This window comes from Oncorhynchus tshawytscha, linkage group LG12 (assembly GCF_018296145.1).
Source record: "Oncorhynchus tshawytscha isolate Ot180627B linkage group LG12, Otsh_v2.0, whole genome shotgun sequence".
In the NCBI taxonomy this organism is placed as follows: Eukaryota; Metazoa; Chordata; class Actinopteri; order Salmoniformes; family Salmonidae; genus Oncorhynchus; species Oncorhynchus tshawytscha.
Window position 1 is genome coordinate 68339157 of NC_056440.1, and position 15558 is coordinate 68354714.

Below are 15558 nucleotides of genomic sequence, written 5' to 3' on the forward strand. Positions count from 1 at the left end.
GGTCAAGGCTGTCAAATCTATTCCTTTTTGAGACATATAGCAAACAACCGAAGCATACACAGAGAAAAGGACTGGATTTAATTTTTTATTTGCATTCAGTTACAATTTTCCTCTGTAAATCCTTTCTCAGAAAACTGAGGTGAGTTAAGAAATCGGTTTTGTGAGTTTGTTCCTATGGCAACTGACCCAATACACACCTTTTGTTAGTACATGGGGACGGACGTGTGTAACTCTTGTCTGCACACTGAAAGACTTAGCCAAAAACAGGCTTCTGAGAACTGATTAACATCTTCCTGGTAGGTATTACTTATTACTTGGTAGTAATTCAATCCAAGGATTGATTCATGGCTGTTAATAACAGAGCAAGTTATCCCAACGACTGTTCACTTATGCCACTGTTTCCATGGTAATTGAGAACATACAAGCACAGGTCAGTCTCATTTACAACCACTGACATATCTGCTTTATGCTCAAGATTAACTCAATTGATGTTCACAATGTACAGTCGTGGCCAAAAGTTTTGAGAATGACACAAATATTAATTTTCACAAAGTCTGCTGCTTCAGTTTGTATGATGGCAATTTGCATATACTCCAGAATGTTATGAAGAGTGATCAGATGAATTGCAATTAATTGCCAAGTCCCTATTTGCCATGCAAATTAACTGAATCCACAAAAAAAACATTGCCACTGCATTTCAGCCCTGCCACAAAAGGACCAGCTGACATTGATTCTCTCGTTAACACAGGTGTAAGTGTTGACGAGGACAAGGCTGGAGATTACTCTGTCATACTGATCGAGTTCGAATAACAGTCTGGAAGCTTGAAAAGGAGGGTGGTGCTTGGAATCATTGTTCTTCCTCTGTCAACCATGGTTACCTGCAAGGAAACACGTGCCGTCGTCATTGCTTTGCACAAAAAGGGCTTCACAGGCAAGGACATTGTTGCCAGTAAGATTGCACATAAATCAACCATTTATCAGATCATCAAGAAGTTCAAGGAGAGCGGTTCAATTGTTGTGAAGAAGGCTTCAGGGCGCCCAAGAAAGTCCAGCAAGCGCCAGGACTGTCTCCTAAAGTTGATTCAGCTGCGGGATAGGGGCACCACCAGTACAGAGCTTGCTCAGGAATGGCAGCAGGCAGGTGTGAGTACATCTGAACGGACAGTGAGCCAAATATTTTTGGAGCATGGCCTGGTGTCAAGTACAGACTGATATTCTGCAAAAGGTACAGGGATTGGACTGCTGAGGACTGGGGTAAAGTAATTTTCTCTGATGAATCCCCTTTCCGATTTTTTGTGGCATCCGGAAAAAAAGCTTGTCCGGAGAAGACAAGGTGAGCGCTACCATCAGTCCTGTGTCATGCCAACAGTAAAGCATCCTGAGACCATTTATGTGTGGGGTTGCTTCTCAGCCAAGGGACTGGGCTCACTTTTGCCTAAGAACATAGCCATGAATAAAGAATGGTACCAACACATCCTCTGAGAGCAACTTCTCCCAACCATCCAGGAACAGTTTGGTGAAGAACAATGCCTTTTCCAGCATGATGGAGCACCTTGCCATAAGGCAAAAGTGAAAACTATGTGGCTCGGGGAACAAAACATCGATATTTTGGGTCCATGGCAAGGAAACTCCCCAGACCTTAATCCCATTGAGAACTTGTGGTCAATCCTCAAGAGACGGGTGGACAAACAAAAACCCACAAATTCTGACAAACTCCAAGCATTGATTATGCAAGAATGGGCTTCCATCAGTCAGGATGTGGCCCAGAAGTTAATTGACAGCATGCCAGGGTGGATTGCAGAGGTCTTGAAAAAGAAGGGTCAACACTGCAAATATTGACTCTTTCCATTCAACTTCATGTAATTGTCAATAAAAGCCTTTGACACTTATGAAATGCTTGTAATTATACTTCAGTATTACATAGTAGCATCTGACAAAAATATCTAAAGACACTGAAGCAGCAAACTTTGTGAAAATTAATATTTGTGTCATTCTCAAAACTTTTGGCCACAACTGTACGTTACAAGTCTTAATATCGCCAAATCAGGATCCATGAACAAGAGCATGCAGTGTAAAACAGAGAAAACTGACAACAATTTTCAACAGCTTTAGTTAATACAAAAGACTTGATAGATTTGAGTGTAAAGAAGAATGTGGAATTTGCTACATGTTGAGGGTTCATTCCGAACTAGCAAAAGACAAAAGTTGACAGGTTATGAGAAGTGGGTAGAAACAAAGCAAAGTTTGTTAAATTGGTTAAAGTTAGACAAACTTGGGAGAACTGAAGAAAGATTTAATTTGGTCAGGTGGCAGAGAGGGTGTACAGGAAGGAAAAGGCAGATGATGTGTACAGGTGCTGGCGGATATCTATAGAAGAATTTATGGTTGGAATTGTCACCAGTTGCACGATTATGAGTCACAGTTATATAGTGGTCATCAAAAGGGAGAGTCACATTTTTAGTTTTGAATTCAGATTCCAAACACCAGGTGTTCCATGTCTGAATCATTCCTGATTAGATGGGAGAAATGGGGGTCTGCAGAGTAAGTGGCTTAGAACCCTTGGACCATCCATTAAAGACCAGATCAAACAGGATTACCATTCTTATATAAAATTGAATTCAAATAACCATGACGACTGTGTGACGTCGACTGACCTCAAAGAGAGAGAAAATTCTACATACGGCATCGTTTCGCAGAAGATTAAAACAGAAAGCACATTTAAACACAGTTAAATGTTACTTGTGCTGTTTAGTTTCCAAGGTAACAAGAAGTGTATATTTAGAGTGTACAGAATGAGACAGAGGGGAAGAAAAGTGTTGATCCTCTTGATGGAGCAATTACAAATAGACAAAGTCCAATAGCACAGATCAAAACACCTCATCTGTTAACAGTTGGAGGAGAAGGCTCATGAACGAAAGTCATCCGCTCATTCACCACCACTTGTGACACTTGAGTCACTTGGTATTTAAAGACATCACTGATTCATGCAGTGCAGTACACATTCGGCCAAAACTACCTAGGAAGTTGTTCTCATTGCTGGAGTATACAGACATCAGTGAGGGAGGTTAGTGCCTATATCCGTTGATCTGGATACTCATCAGTCGGTTGGAGGCAACATTGTTCTGAATCAGTCAAGAGAGCAAAGACATTATGGGTTCAGCCAATGGGGAGAACTGAGGAAACTCAGAATTCAAGGCAGAACTGTTACTGTATGCAACTGTGTCAGCTCAGCCATAACGTAATGCAGTACAAATTGAGTGAGAGAGAGAGAGAGAGACGTTTTGTCTTCTGTATCTCTGGCTTCAGCCTAGGTTGAAGATACCCAGATTAGAATATTACGAAAAATAAACAGATTCATGGGACCAGCGCCGTTGCTAACTAGCATAGCTGGCCCCTTTGTTTTCTAATTATTTCTCATTTATGCAAAGAGTTATGGGATATTAGAATCCTTGTCTTAACCTTTGTTATCTTCAACTTAGACTTCAGCACAATTGTATTTCCTGTACTTAAAAAAATGGTACACAAATCACTTAAACTAAATTAAATAAAAACTCTGTGCCAACACACAGTATACTACGAACTAAAGAGCACATGCCTACATGGATTGTTGACTGTTAGTGCATGGCAGTTAAATACCAGTCAGCCTCAGCGTTCCACCATTAACAAGGCACTTGTTCTGTATGTCACCCGACCGACACCAGTGAGACTGTGCCTGGATATGATCAGTATGGTCGTGTCTGACGAAGACCAGCCTGGTGGTTCTGTAGTCTAGTTAAAAACAAGGAGGATTTAATTGGTGCAGGTTGAGGCCAAGTTCCAGAAGGTTATTGTTTGAATGCTGCCCTGAGTTTGGCTGAGCGTCCCCGTGGATTCTCCAGTACGTCTTCTGCCTGTGGCATCAGCACCCCTCTCTGCAGGTCAACCCAGTGACCACTGTCCTTTTCCCCACCCTTCTCTTCTTCCTCCTCCTCTTCCTCCCATCGCTGAACTCTCTGACGGACACTCCGACGGGGTGGGGCACCTACATCTTCTCCATGGAGAAAACGCTTTACCAAGCGATCCTCTAGTGAATGGAAGGTCAGCACACAGAGGCGGCCGCCAGGTTTAAGCACTGTCTGAGCAGTGCAGAGTCCAGCATGCAGTTCATTCAGCTCATCATTGACAAACATACGCAGCGCCTGAAACGTCTTGGTGGCAACGTGTGAGGGTCGCTGAAGCCGATCTTTGCGGGCATAGAGAGCGCTGGCAGCAAAAGATCCTAGAGACAAAGAAATGATTTTATTTTAAATAAATCAAACAAATGACATGAAGCATTTATATAGCGCAGGAAGCATGTTATTCATCTTGAGAGCAGCATGCCTGAAATGTTTCACATTCTATCCAGGAGACACGTGGTTCTCAGCAACAGACCAAAAGTCTCTCAGCTCTCTAATGACGCTTAGTTTTTAACCCAACTCCCAGTCTGAATAAGCCCCAATCATAGCCACATTTTCCCATATCCTGTCCAGGCTGCAGCTTTAATATGTGATTGACAATGACAGTAAGTAAAACCTGTAAATAAACAGGTGCTTGTGATAATATTGAAAATAAAGTTGTGGTTCTCACTCAGATTACTCTCTTTTCATCCCCCCCATTTCTAGCAAATACCCGATAATGGTTGCCTTTGCTTGTGTGGTTTGATGACGCCATGTTCAGACAGACTGTGTTCAAGTAAGCTCAGATGGCCATGTTTGCATTTGGTACTGTTTGAAGTGCCACAAAACAATCTGTGCTGGGTGAAGAGCACGACCACTCCTCCCTGCTCCCTGGCACTGATTGACAGGCAAGGGGTCCAGACTGCAGTGCCTTCCTGGCTGCTGAAGCGCTGCTCTGTTTCCTATCTGGAGCTTTGGTGTCCCCTGTCTAGAGTAATGCCAGCATTGACGTAGGACCCAGCCCATGTGTGTACGTGAGAGGAGAAGACCTGGAGGGCGGGAGAGAGAGCGCAAGAGGGGAGAGAAGAGAAGACGAGAGGAGAGAGAGCAAGAGAGAAAGCAAGAGAGAAAGCAAGAGAGAGCAGTGTGGCATTTCTCTCCTCCTGCGTTAGACAGCACTGACTGTGAGTCACCCAGCAATCAATAGAAAACCTGCGCTGCGGCCGTGGCCCAGCCTCACCAAGTTGTTCTCTCTCTAATTCATCTTTCAAGGGTCCCACAGCTAGAGTGCATGAGAAAAAAAAGCAAAGATGCCACAAACAGGCAGACTGGGAAAGCTAACAAATCTAGCTATATCCAAACATTCTCATTGATCAACTGAACAAATAGCATTGCCAAACAGACACCAAATCCTCCAGACCTGTTGGAGGCAGCGGAGTTCTGAAACCCCTTTGGGATGTGGTGGTTATTCCTATTTTATAAGACCAATCACTTTGTCTTCATCGCTAATGGATAAATAATAATCTAAAAATATGTTTGTCTAATGTTATTTGCTACAACCCTGACATAAAATCTGGAAGAATGACAAAAAAGCTTAATTATTAACGAAGAATTTAGTCTAAGAAACATAAGAATGCCCTTGTTTAAATACATTTCTTCTCCAGGTGATGTTACCCCTGGTGATTGTCTGGTCCGAAGGCTGACGTGATGGACTCTGTCTTGCTATGAAATGAAAGGGTATCGCTGAACTGTAGATGTTATTTTCCATCTCATTTGTTTCTATAAAGAGGGTCAGGGAAAGGCATTCACTTCACAATCATATTACAGCAATTACTTGTCAATAAGGACAGTACTGCACTGTGGAACAACACACCACTAAAGATAAGGGATCCAAAGTACATGGCTTCATTTGGAGTCCTGGAAGAACCATTCCTAGGCAGCCATACGCTGCCTGTTTATGCACCAGAGTATTTCAGACTGATGCTTGATTATTAGTTCATAAATCCTGTGTTCTATAAAGCAGTGAGGCACTTGAGGATGTATTACATCATTAATATTGTCAGCGCTTGAGGCATGAGTGCAACGGACTGCTCGTGAACTCTCAATGGAGCTTGGGCTTATGCCGTGGTGATGATTTGTTTCTGTGAGCTGAAACCACCGCCTTATTCACAGTCTGTGGTTAGTGAAACACCACCGCCAAATGTCACCGCCAAGTTGCAGACACCATGACGATGATAGAAAACATTCTCTCAACTTGACTTAGAATTCACATTAGAATGTTATTCTTTTGAGGTTGTTTAACCCTGGAAAAGTGTGATTTAGAAATCAACACAGCGTTGCAATTCTAAGGGCTGTTTATTTATAATTGAAGAAAACTAGGGTGTCCATTTAGCTGGGCAAACTGCACACTGACACAATGCATTTATTGCGAGGCAAACAGCCATTACTAACAGCATCCGTCACGTGAGTGAATGTTGAGTTGAAAGGCCACACACTCCGACAAGCAGTTCCGTTATCCTCACTAGCTGTGTCCATCACCATATCAAGGATGTGCCTGTTCACTCTGCTGCGTTAACTCTCAACACCTTGAGTCCATTTCAGATGAATTAGTGGTTGGATGCACCACTCTGACCCAGTGAATAACAGAGCCTATATGGCAGGGGTAGACAACTAGATTCACCCGCGGGCCTATTTTTGTCGGAACGGATGGTAAGGGGGCCGGAACATAATTAGAATAATTTTACACTGCAAATTGACCACATATTAGCATAAAAAGATATTGGTATTTTCAAATACAATCATATATATATATGTATATATATATATATATATATAACTTTTTTTTGTTGTTGTTGAGAATTAGATTCATTTTTAGCTGAATTCCTGAATATTACGGTCTTATTTGACAAAATAACGTGTTGCTGACCCCTGCTATATGGGCTAAATGGATTGCGCTCCATAATAATATGTTAGGAGTTCTTAAAAAATATATATGTATATTTGAAAACATTTTAGGGGCCTCGGTCAGCCACAGCTGTGTGGGTTTACACAAAGGAAGGAAGAGAGAGACAAGGGGATGTATGGAGGGAGGGAGTGAGTGGGGGGAGTAAAAGGCTCTCAAGGTACCTGTCATTATGGTGTCTCAACACCTTCAACAACCCAACCACCACTGCTTAATTTGTAACAAAATAGATGCTGGGGTGCAAGCGAGAGGGGGTAGGGAGGACTCATTAGGCATTACTGTTGACTCTGGCAGGGAAGGGGTTGGGCGACAATCGGCTTAGAATTAATATATTGGAGCCATAACTGAAGCAAAACTGCATGATTGTGTTATGCAAATGTATGTAAGCTAAACACACACAATTAATTCTAATAGTCTAATATTTGATTTGTTAGTGGATTGTAGATTTTGTTCATTATACCCCGAAAATGTTTAGTTGTATTCATATCAATTTATATAACCTATGGGTTGGTTAAGTCATATTTATTTGACTGGTTTGTCTATTTCTGTGGTGTTTTTCTCCTCATGAAATCAGATCCATGTCCTTTAGCTAACTCTGCTAAAGAGGTTAATAAACAGATGAATCAAATTCAAATTTCGGAATTACGTTCAGTACAATTAACTCTGAATGGCTCTATTGAGGCAGGAACTATTTGAATTAGTATGTCACTACATTTTCATAATACAGGTGAATGGAAAGGAAATGTAGAAGGCAGGGCTACTACTCCTTACAGAAGAGCTGCAGGGCTACTACTCCTTACAGAAGAGCTGCAGGGCTACTACTCCTTACAGAAGAGCTGCAGGGCTACTACTCCTTACAGAAGAGCTGCAGGGCTACTACTCCTTACAGAAGAGCTGCAGGGCTACTACTCCTTACAGAAGGGCTGCAGGGCTACTATCCTTACAGAAGGGCTGCAGGGCTACTACTCCTTACAGAAGGGCTGCAGGGCTACTACTCCTTACAGAAGGGCTGCAGGGCTACTACTCCTTACAGAAGGGCTGCAGGGCTACTACTCCTTACAGAAGGGCTGCAGGGCTACTACTCCTTACAGAAGGGCTGCAGGGCTACTACTCCTTACAGAAGGGCTGCAGGGCTACTACTCCTTACAGAAGAGCTGCAGGGCTACTACTCCTTACAGAAGAGCTGCAGGGCTACTACTCCTTACAGAAGAGCTGCAGGGCTACCGGTAGCAAACACAGTGTTGAGCCCTGGCTCAAAACAAGCTCTTCACCCCAACATGGCCAAACAGTCTGGAAGGCTTCCTGTCACTGTAGTCTGAGGCTTAAGAGATCTGCCTTCTGATCTAAGTGTGCCTGCAAAAAGGTAGAGAGATGGAGAGAAAAAGAAAGACCCGTCAAATAAATCTATAGCACACTATCATTTCGGTCCCAAACACTCCCAAACATTGCGCTACAAAGTGTGCCCCCTTACACAAATACAACCTCCCCTCCCCTCCGCCCACATGGCATTCTTCCCTAGGCAACGGTGTCACCAGCAGCCTAGCTGACCCCCTGGGACCCACACGAGTCAGGACCTCTTGGATTGATTGGAATAAAGATTGCTGGTGACTCGCTCTGCTCTTCAAGACATCAAACAGCTGTCCTCCCTCACACCTGTTCTCCCTGTGTGACGCACGTAGCGACTAGCTCCGTAACAGCCATTGAGAAGACCTCTCTTTCTAGCTCTCAGAGGGAAGCAAAAATATATATTTTTTAAATGCATTAAAAAAATGATGATCCATCCTCAATGTGTGCATGAGTGTGTGTGCATGTGTGTGAATGAGACGGGCTGCGGGGATGGGCATAAAATAAGATAGGGTGGGAAACGAAATCAAAAGCAACAAAGGGGAGGAGGAAGACGGGAGTAAGGGAAGGGAGAATGGGGGCTCATGTGAAAAAGAGAGGTAGTCACTCTCTCTTGTCAGAGCGGCAGCCGCACCCTACGCATCTCTCCGCCTTATTACTAGTAATCTCATCAGGAAAGAGGTGCGAGAGGAATCCAAAATCCAGACAGGAGAGGATGATGTTTGAGATTAGAGCCATCGTGATTTTTTTCCCTAGACAAATAGGTCCCACAGGGAGACGGGGGCTTAATATTTCCCTACCGTTTCTGCACTGAGCCTCTAAGACGATGTAGGGAATTAATGAGGGTACCTGCAACCACGCTGGCCAGCTGCTGTGTCCGGGTGATGGGGTAGACACTGCGTGCCTCCACCATGGCCGAGGCTATTTTCCTGGCATGCCTCTCCTCCCCATAGGCAGTGAGGATGGACGCAAGCGCCTGTTGATCTAAGGCGTTCACAACGTCAGCAGCGCAGGGCATGTCGGGGTACCTACGCACAAAGAAGTGCCCAATTAGGCTGCTTGACGTCACGTCCTTGCTGACAGCGGCGAAGTCCGACATATCTCAGACACAGCTGAAAACCTCTGTGGCTAACAAGGGAGATGTAGCCAGTGGCAGAGCCATATGTCTATATTTGCCAGTTCATTTGTCTCCATTTACTCATCGACAGGTTCTCGGTACATCTCGTTAGAGAAACATAATTAATGTGGATAAAAATACACCAAAGTGTTTGGAGGGAATGACATTTAAAGCTTTAGATTAATAATGTGCCAATGATCATACATATCATGTGTCATTTCAGTTTGTGCTGGAAAACAAATGCAAAAGGTTATGTCAGAGGAAAAATCAACGCTGACCTCTGCATATTAAAATTCCACATATGCCTCAACAGATTTGAATGCATAGAAAAGGAGCAGGCACACAAACATCACCTGTACAGTAAACCTTGAAATAGACAGTGTAGACGACTATCTACAGTTGAAGTCGGAAGTTTACATAGACCTTCGCCAAATACATTTAAACTCAGTTTTTCACAATTCCTGACATTTAATCTTAGTAAAAATTCCCTGTCTTATGTCAGTTAGGATCACCACTTTATTTTAAGAATGTGAAATGTCAGAATAATAGTAGAGAGAAAGATTTATTTCAGCTTTTATTTCTGTGATCACATTTCCAGTGGGTCAGAAGTTTACATACACTCAATTAGTATTTGGTAGCATTGCCTTTAAATTGTTTAACTTGGGTCAAACGTTTCATGTAGCTTTCCACGAGCTTCCCACAATAAGTTGGGTGAATTTTGGCCCATTCCACTTGACAAAGCTGTTGTACTTGAGTCAGGTTTATAGGTCTCCTTGCTCGCACAAGCTTTTTCAGTTCTGCACACAGATTTTCTATAGGATTGAAGTCAGGGCTTTGTGATGGCCACTCCAATACCTTGACTTTGTTGTCCTTAAGCCATTTTGCCACAACTTTGGAAGTATGCTTGGGGTCATTGTCCATTTGGAAGACCCATTTGCAACTTCCTGACTGATGTCTTGAGATGTTGCTTCAATGTATCCACATAATTTTCCTCTCTCATGATGCCATCTATTTTGGGAAGTGCACCAGTCCCACCTGCTGCAAAGCACCCCCACAACATGATGCTGCCACCCCCATGCTTCACAGTTGGAATGGTGTTCTTCGGCTTGCAAGCATCCACCTTTTTCCTCCAAACATAACGATGGTCATTATGGCCAAACAGTTCTATTTCGGTTTCATCCGACCAGAGGACATTTCTCCAAAAAGTACAATCTTTGTCCCCATGTGCAGTTGCAAACTGTAGTCTGGCTTTTTAATGGCAGTTTTGGAGCAGTGGCTTCTTCCTTGCTGAGGGGCCTTTCAGGTTATGTCGATATAGGACTAATTTTACTGTGGATATAGATACTTTTGTACCCGTTTCCTCCAGCATCTTCACAAGTTCTTTCGCTGTTGTTCTGGGATTGATTTGCACTTTTTGCACCAAAGTATGTTCATCTCTAGGAGACAGAACGCGTCTCCTTCCTGAGAGGTATGACGGCTGCGTGGTCCCATGGTGTTTATACTTGCGTACTATTGTTTGTACAGATGAATGTGGTACCTTCAGGCGTTTGGAAATTGCTCCCAAGGATGAACCAGACTTGTGGAGGTCTCCAAGTCTTGGCTGATTTCATTAAATATTCTCATGATGTCAAGCAAAGAGGCACTGCGTTTGAAGGTAGGCCTTGAAATACATCCACAGGTACACCTCCAATTCACTCAAATGTTGTCAATTAGCCAATCAGAAGTTTCTAAAGCCATAAAATCATTTTCTGGAATTTTCCAAGCTGTTTGAAGGCACAGTCAACTGAGTTTATGTAAACTTCTGACCCACTAGAATTGTGATACAGTGAATTAAGTGAAATAATCTGTCTGTAAACAATTGTTGGAAAAATTACTTGTGTCATGTACAAAGTAGATGTCCTAACCAACTTGCCAAAACTATAGTTTTTTAACAAGACGTGTGGAGTGGTTGAAAAACGAGTTTTAATGACTCCAACCTAAGTGTATGTAAACTTCCGACTTCAACTGTATAAACTTGAGATCAGCCATATGAACAATTATTGAAAGAGGTTCATTGGTCATTTCAATTAGGGTAACAGAACAAGGGTATTATAATAAATATTTTTTTAAAGGAATATGAATTACAATAAAATGCTTTAATGAACGTAGTACAATTGTCATACCTTATCATAACCTAAAAACAAAGGATATTTTGCTCCCTGTCTGTTTATACTATAATAAGAGACAAAAATATGTAGCTTCAAATAGTGTTTAAAATACATTGCCTTTGAGGTTTCTCAAATGGGGCAAAAATAAACCACATAATTGACCGAGATGGGTTTTTACAGTGTAAATGGGTGGTAAAGATAAAGAACAGATGCAAGCCCTAATATAGTGTTAATCTACAACAGCAAGAGTGACTCATTCATTCATCGGACACTAATATGATATACTAGTTCATGAACCACTCTGCTTTGCTACTGTGAGATGTATTGATCATTCTCATTTTGCTGCTGTAAGGGTTGGCTGATGCGGCGGAATCCTACTGATTATACAATAACAATTGCCGTTCCTCTCCGCAGAAACATAATACCTGTCAATTTGAAAAGCTCATGTCAAATCACTGTCAAAGTCCTCGGAGGCAAGGATAGATTGATAGACTACAAATTCCAATGTGCATATATATATATATATATATATATATATATACACACACACACAGTGGGGCAAAAAAGTATTTAGTCAGCCACCAATTCTGCAAGTTCTCCCACTTAAAAAGATGAGAGAGGCCTGTAATTTTCATCATAGGTACACTTCAACTATAACAGACAAAATGAGAAAACAAATCCAGAAAATCACATTGTAGGATTTTTAATGAATTTATTTGCAAATTATGGTGGAAAATAAGTATTTGGTCAATAACAAAAGTTTCTCAATACTTTGTTATATACCCTTTGTTGGCAATGACAGAGGTCAAACATTTCTGTAAGTCTTCACAAGGTTTTCACACACTGTTGCTGGTATTTTGGCCCATTCCTCCATGCAGATCTCCTCTAGAGCAGTGATGTTTTGGGGCTGTTGCTGGGCAACACGGACTTTCAACTCCCTCCAAAGATTTTCTATGGGGTTGTGATCTGGAGACTGGCTAGGCCACTCCAGGACCTTGAAATGCTTCTTACGAAGACACTCCTTCGATGCCCGGGCGGTGTGTTTGGGATCATTGTCATGCTGAAAGACCCAGCCACGTTTAATCTTCAATGCCCTTGCTGATGGAAGGAGGTTTTCACTCAAAATCTCACAATACATGGCCCCATTCATTCTTTCCTTTACACGGATCAGTCGTCCTGGTCCCTTTGCAGAAAAACAGCCCCAAAGCAAGATGTTTCCACCCCCATGCTTCACAGTAGGTATGGTGTTCTTTGGATGCAACTCAGCATTCTTTGTCCTCCAAACACGATGAGTTTTTACCAAAAAGTTATATTTTGGTTTCATCTGACCATATGACATTCTTCCAATCTTCTTCTGGATCATCCAAATGCTCTCTAGCAAACTTCAGACGGCCTGGACATGTACTGGCTTAAGCAGGGGGACACATCTGGCACTGCAGGATTTGAGTCCCTGGCGGCGTAGTGTGTTACTGATGGTAGGCTTTGTTACTTTGGTCCCAGCTCTCTGCAGGTCATTCACTAGGTCCCCCTGTGTGGTTCTGGGATTTTTGCCTACCATTCTTGTGATCATTTTGACCCCACGGGGTGAGATCTTGTGCGGAGCCCCAGATCGAGGGAGATTATCAGTGGTCTTGTATGTATTCCATTTCCTAATAATTGCTCCCACAGTTGATTTCTTCAAACCAAGCTGCTTAGCTATTGCAGATTCAGTCTTCCCAGCCTGGTGCAGGTCTACAATTTTTTTTCTGGTGTCCTTTGACAGCTCTTTGGTCTTGGCCATAGTGGAGTGTGGAGTGTGACTGTTTGAGGTTGTGGACAGGTGTCTTTTATACTGATAACAAGTTCAAACAGGTGCCATTAATACAGGTAACGAGTGGAGAACAGAGGAGCCTCTTAAAGAAGAAGTTACAGGTCTGTGAGAGCCAGAAATCTTGCTTGTTTGTAGGTGACCAAATACTTATTTTCCACCATAATTTGCAAATAAATTCAATAAAAATCCTACAATGTGATTTTCTGGATTTTCACACACACACCTATGGGAATAAATTGTTGACCCAAATGACTTTCCTCTCATGCCAGTGACAGAAGCAGGGAAATAAAATTGCCTCCACAGATTATAAAATTTCCCAGCGTGATGTAGGAAGGAGATGCCGTATGTGTGTTGAGGAACACATACTATGTTAGAGTAACCTGGGCTGAAGGTAGTTCAATGTATCCTCCAGACACATAGGCCTATATCATTAATAATCACTGATACTACCCTATAATACATAGTGATGGACATAAAATGACAATAATGCTTTGTGCAACTTGTGGCGAAATCGTGCACGGAGCCTTCACCGTGCACTGCCACTTTAAGAGCACATCAGCAGTGTAGGGGTGATTATGCGTGGTCCCACCTGTCTGCATCCATCCTCATGTCCAGAGGGCCATCCTTACTGAGGGAGAAGCCTCTCTCGGGACAGTCCATCTGCATGGAGGAGCAGCCAGCATCCAGAAGAACAGCATCCACACTACCTGACTGCAACCTCAGTCTAGACAGCAGGGCTCCCAGCTCACTGAAACGCCCCAGTAACGGGTGCACCCGGCCACTGGGGGAGGGAGGGAGGGGGGAAACCTTTCATCAGATAATTAAATGTCAGGAAAGAGACATGGAGAAATGGGTACAGATTATGTAAACACATTCAACACAGGTCAGAAATACTGTACAAGAATTTGTACAAAAACTCCTGTTGACTCTTCCTGTTTGTTATGAATGCTAATGAGACAAATAAAAAGCACTATAAAAACCTTTAAAGCAAAAGTGGTGGACAGAAAAAGTCACCCTTTCCTTGCTGTTCAACACCTGTCTCCTCTGGACCCCATCCCCATGCAAATCCTTCCTGTACAACACACAGCCCTGTACAAGACACAGCCTCCTGCCTCAACACACACACAGCCCTGTACAAGACACAGACAGCCCTGTACAAGACACAGACTCCTGCCACACACACAGGTAGTGGGATCTTCCAATCACGGTCATGCATTTTTCATGTGACCTTTTCAGATAGTCAGCAGAGATGATGGCTGGTAGCTAGAAGGGCAGCCATAAATCAGCCTGAGGGGTCACCCAAAACTGGCAGACAGAAAGGGAGAGACAGAGGCGAGGTCTTACGACACAACCTGACATATAACGTCTTCCACATCTCAGCACCGCAGACAATTGAGATTCCTCTGCATCTAACATCCACTAGTCTCCTCTCAATAGTCTTGTTGAAATAAAATAAAAGACCCCCATTGCGGCAATAAAGATATAATAGCAGTGGCCATCTCGATAAGGTCTCTCCCACTAACGGCTTAGCAAGGGGCGTTACCAAGCAGCCCTTGGGGTCCTTGTGTTTATACACCCACTGACGCTTGAGAGACCAAAGGTTGAGTGGAGCATCTCGCCCGCGCTGTCAGGCCAGGGCTTTTCCTTATCATGCTCTAGAAGTTTTCCATTCTTCGCTGCAGTCATTAATATGCTGTAAAATCTATAGCAAGGCATTCTCCACACCCACGTGCTTCACAGACTCGTCCACCCCCTCCCGGTCCCATCTCAACAGAGCAGTGCCCCCAGACAGAGCAACCATGCCTACTGTGTACCAACGCAGTACACAGTAAGACCTTATGTCAATATGCTGAGAATTTATGGCTTCTGCAGCTCATTGGTTTAAGACCGTTTTTATCAATCAGGACTCTTGATGCATTTCACTCCCTTCAGAGTCCCCTAAAAAGTTACATTGAGTATAAAATGTAATAAAGTGTAGGAAAACTGAAGGGATATCATATTATCCATACATTGTTTCATGGACATAACATCTACATTTACAAACCTTTGTTATCCCCCTAATTCAATTAAACTTGGTTACCATGGTAAACAACACAGTGTGTGGAGATACATTTAATTTCATCCAGGTAGTTGACTTGTTTAAATGCATCGTAAGGTTTAATCATAAACTTGGTTTGGTACAGATGGTGTCGTGTCAACTCTTCTAGCCTCCTCCACAAATCTTACATTGTCTTCAGCAATAAGGCAGGCAGGCAAGGAGAGGA

General features: G+C 42.9%; 1 protein-coding gene across 1 annotated transcript in view; it reads right to left on the reverse strand.

Moving 5' to 3' along the window:
* Window positions 1-1918: 1918 nt before the first annotated feature.
* LOC112264219 (12S rRNA N4-methylcytidine methyltransferase) overlaps window positions 1919-15558 on the reverse strand; it is a 54538-nt gene continuing 40898 nt past the window's right edge. Inside the window, exons 4-6 of the mRNA XM_042330973.1 lie at window positions 13884-14075; window positions 9070-9248; window positions 1919-4258 (exon numbers count right to left, since the gene is read on the reverse strand). Coding sequence (XP_042186907.1) covers window positions 3825-4258; window positions 9070-9248; window positions 13884-14075 — 805 coding nt within the window. The 3' untranslated portion in view covers window positions 1919-3824. The remainder of the gene's footprint in view (window positions 4259-9069; window positions 9249-13883; window positions 14076-15558) is intronic.